Source organism: Pteronotus mesoamericanus, unplaced genomic scaffold (assembly GCF_021234165.1).
Source record: "Pteronotus mesoamericanus isolate MK-2021 breed Mesoamerican mustached bat unplaced genomic scaffold, CSHL_Meso_final contig_221, whole genome shotgun sequence".
Taxonomy (NCBI): domain Eukaryota; kingdom Metazoa; phylum Chordata; class Mammalia; order Chiroptera; family Mormoopidae; genus Pteronotus; species Pteronotus mesoamericanus.
Genome location: NW_026555092.1, coordinates 19,249,540 through 19,260,823, shown reverse-complemented (window position 1 = coordinate 19,260,823; position 11,284 = coordinate 19,249,540). Strand labels below are relative to the sequence as shown.

Below are 11,284 nucleotides of genomic sequence, written 5' to 3'. Positions count from 1 at the left end.
CACGCTAGTCCTCCGGCCACCCCGGTCGGCCTTCGCGGCGCGCGCACCGGGCCGGCCCAAGCGCCCGCTTTGGGCCGGCCGGCCTGCAGGTTTGCTTGCTCCGCCTCCCCACCCCCGCCCCGGCGCCGCAGCTGGGCGCTTGCGCGGGGCGCGTGGCCGTGGCAGGGTCTCCGCCGCAATCTGTGTAGCCGCGGCCGCCGCCGTCTCAGTCAATCAGTTAGTCCCCAGCAATGGCGGAAGGAGGTGAGCGAGAGGAGCTGCTCTCGCCGCCGCCAGTGTCTCCGGCCAAGCGCCTGTGCTCGTGGCCCAGCCCGCGGGCTCACCATACTCGCGGTTCGCCCGGGGCGGGTAGCTGCGGGGTGGGGGGCGTCAGCGGTAGCTGCCTGCCCCCCGGGGCCCGCCCCCACCTGCAGCCCGAGTCCCTGCTGGACTGCGCCGCTAAGACAGTGGCAGAAAAGTGGGCGTACGAGCGCGTGGAGGAGCGCTTCGAGAGGATCCCGGAGCCCGTGCAGCGCCGCATCGTCTACTGGTCCTTCCCGCGGAATGAGCGGGAGATCTGCATGTACTCCAGCTTCCAGTACCGGGGCGGCCCGGGCGCCGCCGCGGCTGGCTGCGCCGCGGGGTCTTTGCCGGCCGAGGAGGGGCTGCCGCCACCCTCAGGGGCCGCCGCTCCGGCCGGCTCCGCCCCCGGGGCTACAGCGGCGGGGGCGTCTCCCGGGCAGGGCGTTGGGGCGGGAGCAGCCGGCGAGGGGCTGCCGTTCCGCCGGGGCATCCGTCTGCTGGACAGCGGCTCCGTGGAGAACGTGCTGCAAGTCGGTAGGTGCTCTGCTCTTTTCTGGTCACTGGCTTCTGCCGCAGGTGCCTTCTTTCTGCCCCAGCCCTGGGGCGAGACTCCAGCTTTCTGCCCAACTCCTGTTCCCCTGCTCAAGGACACACTACCCACATAAAAACTTTTCTCAACATTTCATTCAGGTCCACTGCTGCTCTTTCTCCCCACTGGTCCTGTACCCCCGTTTCACTTTGTTTGAAGAGCGAATAGGTCTCTCTTTTACTCTTTATTCTACACCCACATCTGAGACAAAAAGGATTAGGAGGAATGCCTTTTTGGATGTACTAATTTCTGGAATGCGTTTTTCTAATTTAAGTTTAGAGAGGAGAGAATTGTGAGTGAATCCGGAGCAAGAGGTCTTAATAAGGAATGTTTGAGGGACAGGCTGTCAAAGGCAATCTATAGTCTTGTCAGGTTGGGTATAATTTTAAAATTGGGAAAAGTCAACAGAATTAATTTCAGGCAATTTAAATTTTCTGCTTTAGTATTTTTTTTCCTTCTGGACCAGCGATACTTGGGAATCTAGGCTGGGGACTTAACAATAACCGAAGATGGAAATGTGACAGCTTCGCTTCTCCTCCACACCCTTACCCAAGGAAGAAAAAAAAAAAAAAAGGGCTACACATACACAATCTGGAGTGGGGGTGGGGTCTGTCTTCCTTGTCACACTGGGGTAAATAAAAAGGTGGTCACGTTGGGTTTTTCAAATGCTTCTCATTTAACAGGTCTTCGTATTTGCCTTTTGTTTTATGTTTTTTGTTTGTGGGAAAATGAAAAATGATTTCTTTTTCTTTTACTCCTCTAGAGCTTCTAGTCAGTTTGTTACGCTTATTAAATATACAAATATAGTAGTTCCGGTTTGTGGAATGGTTCGGGAGAAAGGGGGAAAAAATGACATTGTTTAACATTGACTTGCTATGTGGAAAACTAAAGCACCAATTTTTTTTTTCTGTTGGATTATTATAGCATTTTGGAGTGCACACTATCCCTATGCACTTTATTGTACATTATATGCTCATAGATAGTGAAAAATACTGATTTTTGGAAGGAGTTGGAGAGAGGTTGATTTTAGAATTAAGAACAGGAACACGCACACATGCACTCCAAACATCTAGTTTTCTTCCACTCAGGTAAAACTAACACATTCTTTTTTTCTTTTGAAGAGTAGTACATTGTGGTGTTTCATATAAAGTAATCTATTTCTGATTATTGAGCGTCACTGAATCTTGTGTTTCTTTTTACAACAAAAGTATACCACAATTTGTTTTGCAAATGCGAAATGTAAATTTGATCTAAATTCATCCTGTGTCAGAGTACAGTGACCCTGAATTGAGGAAGTTTTATTTGAAAAAGGGCTAGTCCTTTGTGTATTTGTGTGTATTTTTGAAAGAATGAATTGAATAATCAGATAATTAAGATGTACAGCTTTAACACTGAAATACTGAAAACATGAAAATGAATGTACAAATTTGTTAGTCTGTAAACTTCTTTGTATAGGCTTAGATCCAGTTTACTTTTAAGATTCTAGTTTACAATATTTTAAATGGAAAAGTCAATTTAAGTGGTTGTTTTATAGTAAGAGATGGATTTGAAAGAATTTTCAAACTTGAGGGGGCAAATGAGGGAGAGGAAAAATTTAAAGAGATATATTTTGAGAATGACTATAATTTCAAGTTCCAAATGAAATCACATTTTGTGGGTGATCCAGGTCATGTTTAAATCAGATACTTTTCTGTCATGATATGATAGCATGCTTATTGGGGGTGATGATCTTTTGTATGATAGTTTTGGAGACTAGAGAAAAGATTCTCACTTTGGATTTCATAGATGAAAGTAAGTAGGAGAATGAATTAATCACTTTTAGGTATGTAATGCTATTTGAGAACCATGAACTGTGTAATCTTTATTCTTCTGTCCTTAATTTATGCTAATAAGTGTGGAAGAAAAGGATATGCTATTCTGTTTCATTATGACTTCTGTATCTGGCATAATCCACCTTTGAATATGTAAAATTAGAGACTCATCCCTCATAAACTTAAAATGTGAGTATGTTTATAAGTTTATAAGTGAACTTCAAACTCAATTTAATTACTAAGTGGTGCTAATTAAACATTCTACATATTACCTACCGTTTCCAAACCATAGTTATAACCTCAGAATTGAGAAGTTTTAGTGAAGCCTGACGCTTTAGGAAGGAAGGGAAGATACGGTATTTCTATAACATTCTTTTAAAGAAAAGATTCCTAAGGGGATCTAAATTAAGAAAACAAAAAGACCTTAAAATAAAAATAAATAAATACATTTAAAAAATGAAGAAAATGGCACAACACAAAAATTTTTTGAAGGAAAACAGACAAGAAAAAAAACTTGTACAGAAACGTAAGTATATTAAATTTAGTAACTTATGATTCCTTTTCACATGGAATCTGGTAATGGGAAATCATGGAATGGCTGGAAAGCAAGTACTCTATAGGAAACATCAGATTTTGAATCAGAACTAAAACTTTCTCAGCTTAATGTAAACAAATGGGTGTATTATAGGCTGTTAAAAGCTCCAAGGATACATTTCTTTTGCTTAACAGTGTTGAATCAGAAGTATCGTTCCTTTTAAAAGCAGGAAATGGTAAATTAGTCTTTTCATGGATATCTGCAGGTTTGAAGCTGTGCGAATAGACTTAAGAGTCTGATCTCTCAGTATTATGAAGGTAATAGAGTTCAGTTGCTTATTTAAGCATCTGCATTTTTAACCTGTTTAAGAAGCCCATGGAAAAAGCAGTAGTATAAACCTTGGAAAAATACTTATTCAGGACTCTGCAGATGGTATAAGATTGGGACAACTATAATTTACTAGTAATTTTTAAATATGGACCGTTTTTTGCTATCCATCATAGTTTAACATCTTTTTGTTGATAAAACTTAAAAGAAAATCTGTGCCTTTTGAAAGAACTCTGAGTGATTAAGGGCAAAGAAGCATGAACAGTTTTTCTCTAAATGCAGAAATGTTATTTATTTATATATTTAGAATTTTTAAAAATGAGGTAAAGCCATGCAAGGGCTTTCTGTGCTGTTATATCCTAATTATATCAATATTTATCCAGAAATTTTCATAGATTCTAACTGTTGACTTCAACAAAACCTTGGACTATTTTTAGTCCACACATTTTCTAATAATCATGTAATTTGTCATTGGGTAATCTTCACTACCTTATGTGGAAAAAGTGTAGTTACAAAGTCCATTATAATAAAAGATTCATTTCAGAAAGTTATCCATAGTTTAAACATCAAGAAGTTTATAATTACGAGCTCTGTATGTTATCAATAAATGTCTGTGAATTATTTCTGTAGTACAGTTTTTGTGAAATGCAGCAGTAGCAAGTATTACAGTTGTTGAATTTTATATATAATTTGTTTTGATCTATATTATTTGGGGGAACAAAAGATATCCTTGCCTAAAAAGCTTTATAGTATGTGTTTTACTTAGACTAGATATAAAATCATAATAAAACTTCATGTGGGGATAAATTCCTTAATTTATATGTAAGATACTGCAACACAGGAGGCAGTGGCATATCTTTAAGGAGTAAGTGGTAACAATTTTTTCAGTAGAAACTTATCAAATTTTAAAATCACTTTGCCTTTTTTTTTTTTTTTTTAAGCAATGAGTTCTCTACCTCTCCCTCCCCACCAACTATATCACACACAATCTTCAATCAATGTGTATTGAATACCGAATATTAAGAATGGACATCTCAGTGTAATAAAACTAAAAAAGAAAAGAGAAGCCTGGAGTTTTAGTGTGAACGTGGTATTAGAAGATATGGAGAAAACTCCAATCTTGTACATATAATAAACTGATTACATTAAGTAGTATGAGTGTTACAACCTGTGTAATGCTCTTTTATGTTGATCATCTGTTTTGTGGGAAGTATGATAATTTCAAATGAAAGCTTGAGGTGAATTCTTACTGAAGGCAACTTTCTCAAGGACAGAGCTTTAGAGTTTAAAGATAATGAATAAACTAAAGGTAGTGGATTTTATTCTAGATGTTATTTCTACTTTGGGAATTTTAAAATATGTTACTGAAGTATGCGTACAAAGTCTAAATTTTCAAGTGAAAGGGATGGAAATTTATGCTTACGTGAAAGAATTTCTTTTCTTTTGTTAATGCAATGGTTATTAAAAATCAAGACATTAACTGTCAGTGTCCTATTATGGTGATGATTATATGAATATATACATATATGTTAAAAATATGTCCCCAAAATTTAAGTGTGCTGTATTAGACTTTAGAAAATACTTTTTAAAACTCAAGACATTAATATGTTGGTAAATTAATGTTCAAGAGAGATACTGAAAATGCTGTATTAGTTTCCCATGCCTACTGTAACCAAGTGCCACATTCTGGATGGCAAATTTATGTTCTTGTTGTCTGGAGGCGAGAAGTGTCAAATGAAGGTTTCTGCAGGGCCTCGCTCTTTCTGAAACCTATAGGGAATCCTTCCTTGCCTCCTCCTTGTGTCTGGTGGTTAGCCAGCAGTCTTTGGCATTCCTTGGTGTGCAGCTGCATAACTCCAATCTTTGCCTTCTTTGTCATATGGCATTCTTCCTGTGTGTCTCTGTCTTCACATGGCCATTCTATAAAGACATCAGTCATATGGATTAAAGGCCCACCCTACTCAAGTATGACCTCATTTTAACTAATTACATGTGCTATGACCCTATTTCCAAATAAGGTCATAGTCTGCATACCGTTTTTAAGGGGGATACAATTCAACTCACAATAGCTTCTCGTGTTTTTTGTTGCATAACAGAGTTTCTTGTGAATTTTGTTTTTACAATGGATGTAGCTTCAATTTAGAAATAATCACATTTATTTAATTAGGTAAGCATTATCTCAATTTAATTTAGTTTGCATGATTATTTAATATTTTTAATATATATGGAACTTTAGACAAGTAAGTGGTTATTTAAAGGTTAAACCTGTCATTCTAGTTTATATTATTTATAAAAAATGATGCCTGAGCAATCTAGTACTCACACATGGTTGAACACATTACTCTGCAATTTTTTTTCCATGCATACCATTTATAACTCATCTTTAGAAATAGGTAACTTTGAAGGCATATGAGCTATGTCTTACCCAGTTTCTAAACCCCAAGTTATATGGTTTAGAATTAGGATTTGGTATTTGGTATAGACTACACTACAGTTCATCCCAGATTACTTAATTTATTTTTTTATATGAGGTTTGGTTGGATTTTTTTTTTTAGATTTTACCTATTTATTTCTAGAGGGGAAGGGAGGGAGAAAGAGAGGGAGAGAAACATTATGTGGTGTCCTCTCACGCTCCCCCTCCTTGGGACGTGGCCCACAACCCAGGCATGTGCTCTAGACTGGGAATTGAATCAGCAACCCTTTGGTTCGCAGGATGGCACTCAAGCCGCTGAGCCGCACCAGCCAGGGCCATTCCAGATTACTTTTATGTGAATTTTTTACCTTGTGGTTTACTTATAGATTCTTTCCTAATGCAGGCAACGTACTCCTTGGCCACTTTTAGCCTGTCATCAAGGTGGTATGTCAAGAAAGTCAACTCATTTTAATATTAGTGTTATCTTTGTATTATCATATACTAAATTATTCTGCTGTTTTTACTAATATATACAGCTAACTCATTACTTTTTGGTTCTGAGTATTGAGAAAAATTGATGTCGCCCTTATGTATATTGTGATATACTCTTAAGTTTGTGTTCAATAAATGTTTATTGAATGAATGAGTACATTGTCATATAACTGTTTTAACCCTGGCCAGGTGGCTAGGTTGGTTGTTGGAATGTCATCCCATACACCAAAAGGTGACGAGTTTGATTTCCCATCAGGGCACATACCTAGGTTGCAGGTTAGATCCCTAGTTGGGGTATGTATGAGAGACAACTGACAGATGATTCTTTCTCTCTCTCTCTCTCTCTCTCTCTCTCTCTCTCTCTCTCTCTCTCTCTCATCAATAAACATATCCTTGGGTGAGGATTACAAAAACCAGAAAAAATTGTTATGTAACTTTTTAAATATTTATATGGTATCTTCATTGATTTATATGTAACCAGAGCCTAGGAGATATACAGGCAATTTGTAATTTCTGGATGTTTCTGATTTCTCAGACATTATATAGATTAAAAAATACCCTTGAAGCTTATTATTAACTGGTTCTTGATACATTCATTGAACATTTAGTCATTTGCATAGTGTAAGGCTCAGTAAGTAATTATTCACCTGTTTTTGGTGGAATTCATTCCAAAATATGTTGTATTTCCCTACCCTAGAACTCATATTGGACATTATCTTTCTTGGATGATAGAGATGTTCTGTATCATGATCATGATAGTAGTTTTATGACTATTAATTTGTCAAAACTTACTGAATTGTACACATAAAATTGGTAAATTTTATTGAATATAAGTTATACTTCAAAAATTTGAATTTAAAGGAAAGAATAGTGGGTTCCAATCTTGGTTTCACATTAAAGTTGCCTGGGGAGATTTTTAAAAAGACAGTGCCCAGGACTTACCCCATATTAATTAAATCAGAATCTGTAAAGAACAGAACTGAATTTAAGAATTAAAAAAAAAACACTAGGTAGTTTTATGTGCAGCCAAGTTTGGGAAACACTGCTCTAGAAAAACACCTTTTTAGTGTTAGCAACATTTTAAAACTTATTGTAGGCAATCAAAGTGTTATGTTATATTTATTACATAAATGCTATTGATCATGTCATATCAACTTTCTTTTCTACTCAGTCTATTCTCTTATTTATCTTTAGGTTTATTAATGGATCTCAGGAAAATTTTTCTTTTACCACTTAATGCCTGTGCTTTGGAAGGGTTTTATGCAAAAGTACATGAATTCTTTACCATCGTCACCATCAAAAGACACTTGTATAAATGTGATGCCAACATATTTTTTTCATGTTTGTTCACTCATTCATTCATTTGTAAAACTTAAATTTAATATTTTTAATGTTCTGTGCAAATTAGAACATAATTTCTATATTTAAGGAGTACACACTTTAGTATAGGATACAAGTATAAAATAGCATTTAACACCATATTTTGTAGTAATTGACATAGTTACTGTGGAGGCAAAGAGTAGGAAGTGGTTAACTGGAGAAATGGTGACAGCTGGATATATTGCTCTATTTTAATATAATTACAAGGATAAATGTTAAAATTATGTCTAATATTTAAGAAGAGTGAAACACTATTACTAACAAGTTAGATTAACCATTCCTGAAGTTCCTTCTGTATTGCATTTCTATGTAATACTAGGTGTTAGTTGATTCAAAAGAGTAATATCAGCTGGCAGGAAGATGACAAATAGAATACCAGATATTAATCCTCTTCTCTCAGGATAAAGAAAAGGATTTTTCTTTTACAGATTTGTCTGTAGAATAGCTTTGGTATATTTATAATTCTTTTAAAAAATTGTTGCTTCTTTTAGATACAAATATATGATAGAGCTAATGAGCAACATAGATTTTTATCTATTTAGTCATTATCTATTGGTCTGTAAGCAAAAGGAAAATGTTATTTTGTCTTTGAAAGCCTTAGAGATAATTATATATTTTTTCCCTAATCTTTCATGATTTTATTGAATGAATTCCTGCAGCATTAATACATTCAGGAAAAGCTGAACCATTCTGTTTATTTCTTTTCATTGTTTATGCTATTATAGTCCCAATTTTTCCCCCTTTGTGCCCCTCCACCCAGTCCCCCCAGTCCCTCAGGCAATCCCCACCCTGTTGTCCTTGGCTATGGGTCATGCATGTATGTTTTGTGGCCACTCTATTTGCTGTGCTGTACTTTACATCCCCATGACTATTCTGAAACTACCAATTTGTACTCAATCTCTTCACCTTATTCACCCATTCCCCTGAACCCCCTCCCATCTGGCAACCATCAAAGTATTCTCCATATCTATGATTCTGTTTCTGTTCTGCTTGTTTATTTTCTTTTTTAGATTCAATTGTTGATAGCTATGTATTTACTACCCTGTTATTGTTCATATTTTTGATCTTATTCCTCTTAAAGAAGACTCTTTTACATTTCATGTAATACTGGTTTGGTGGTAATGAACTCCTTTAGCTTTTTCTTGTCAGGGAAGCCCTTCTTCTGTCCCTTGATTCTAAATGATAGCTTTGCTGGGTAGAGTGATCTTGGTTGTATGTCCTTGCTTTTCATCTCTTTGAATACTTCTTGCCATTCCCTTCTAGCCTGCAAAGTTTCTGTTGAGAAATCAGCTGACAGTTTTATGGGAACTCCCTTGTAGGTAACTAACAGCTTTTCTCTTGCTGCTTTTAAGATTGTCTCCTTGTCTTTAACCTTTGACATTTTAATTATGATGTGTCTTGTTGTGGGTCTCTTTAGTTCATTTTGTTTGGGACTCTGCACTTTCTAGACTTGTATGTCAATTTCCTTCACCAAATTAGGGAAGTTTTCTGTCATTTTTTTCAAACAGGTTTCCTATTTTTTGCTCTCTTCTCTTTCTAGCACTCCCATTATGCAAATGTTAGCATGCTTGAAGTTGTCCCAGAGGCTTCTTGCAGTTTCATTATTTCTGGGATTCTTATTTTCTTTTTGCTGTTCTGATTGGGTGTTTTATGTTTCCTTATATTCCAAGTCACTGATTTGATTCTCATCTTAATCTACTCTACTGTTGATTCCCTGTAAATTATTTTTCATTTCAGTTAGTGTATCCTTTATTTCTGAGTGGTCCTTTTTTATGTTGTAGAGGTGCTTATTAAGTTCATTGAGCTTCCTTATAACCAGTGTTTTGAACTGTGCATCTAGTAGATTGCTTGTCTCCTTTTTGTTTAGTTCTTTTCCTGGACTTCTGTTCTTTCATTTGGGCCATTTTCTTTGTCTCCTCATTTTGTCAGCCTCCCTGTGTTTGTTTCTATGTATTAGATAGAGCTGCTATGTCTCCCAGGCTTGATAGATTGGCCTAATGTAGCAGGTGTCCTGTAGGGTCCAGTGGCATAGCCTCCCCTACGACCTGGGCTGGGTACTCAAGGTGCACCCACTGTGTGGGCTGTGTACACCTTCATCTTGTAGTTGAGTCTTGATTGTTGTGGGCACACCAAGGGCAGCTGTCATCTGCGTCCTGCCAGGGATCATACAGTATAAGCCACAAAGCAGTCTGTAGATGGCTGCTACTTGTGCTGGGCTTGGAGGTGCCCAGGAGAAGCCAAGCTGTGAACCAAGGCCAGCTGATGCTCTTTCTGGGCCTGGGGCAACTTAGTGGGAGGTACAGGGCTTGTTGAAACCAGATGCTGCTTGTTTGAGAGGGTTTAGGAAAATCTGAAGCATGGGGCAAGACAAGCCATTTGTATGGAAAAGCCACTGGAAACAGCTTGGGTGGGCCTGAAAGTTGGGTGAGGTAGGCCTTAGGGAATCACCAGGGTGGGGCAAACAGTATGAGCCAGGTTGATGGAGAATCAGATATGGCACCTGCTAGCTTTATTGGGGAAGGGGTCAGAAAAGGAAAAATGGCCTCTGCCAGCCTTTCTGTATGGGAGAAAGCTGCCCCTGACTCTTGCCCTGATGCCAGACAATTCAGTTCCTGTGTGACTCTGATGCCTTTTAATCTGCTGTTTTGGCACTGGAGCTCAGAGGGAGTGAATCCAAGTAAGTTTGTTCATGGGCTCTTTGAGGGGAACTGCTTGGGATTCTAGCAGTTCCTGTCATCTACAGTCGCAATCCCTGCTGGTTTTTACAGTCAGAATTTATGGCGACTTCCCTTCCTTGCACTGGAACCCTGGGCTGGGGGACCTTGTGTGGGTGTGGCACCCCTGACTCCTGAGATACCCCTCCCAATTTTTATCCCTCACACGTGGGTGTGGGACCACCCTGTTTCATGTCTCTGACACTCCTTTCAGTCTCGATGTGGTTTCTTTAATTTCATCATTGTAGGACTTCCATTCAGCTCAATTTCTGATAGATGTAAATGATGGTTGTGAATGATGGTGGTTTTGTAGTTTAGTTATAATTTTGATGTGGTTGTGCGAGGAGGTGAGCCATGTTTACTGATGCTGCTATTTTGACTGGTAATCCCGCCTGTTTTTATTTTGCTTAGATGTATCAACACTTGCCAAACTGACATAACTGGCAAGCATTAATAACATACATTGATGTTAGCAATATAAAAATCCTTCTCCATTTATGGTTCCCTATGGTGAAAAATAATCTTATTAATCTTTTTTCTTACTCTGTATTATATTATTGTACTCTGTACTATCTTACGTATTTGCATATATGTACCATTTATATTATCACTAATATAGTGTAGTATAATATAATCACATACATGCAAGGAATGTGCAGCAAATAGTCTCAGAATTCTGGCTCCTCACTATGTCTCAGTTTTGAGGATAAATTAATGTGAAGTATTTAGGGCAGTGTGTAG

General features: G+C 38.1%; 1 protein-coding gene across 1 annotated transcript in view; it reads left to right on the top strand.

The window, feature by feature from the left end:
* The first annotated feature begins 230 nt into the window (after positions 1–230).
* The window catches only part of ZSWIM5 (zinc finger SWIM-type containing 5), a 125,394-nt gene continuing 114,340 nt past the window's right edge, over positions 231–11,284 (top strand). The window contains exon 1 of the mRNA XM_054571631.1: positions 231–816. Within this exon, the coding sequence (XP_054427606.1) occupies positions 231–816 (586 nt within the window). The remainder of the gene's footprint in view (positions 817–11,284) is intronic.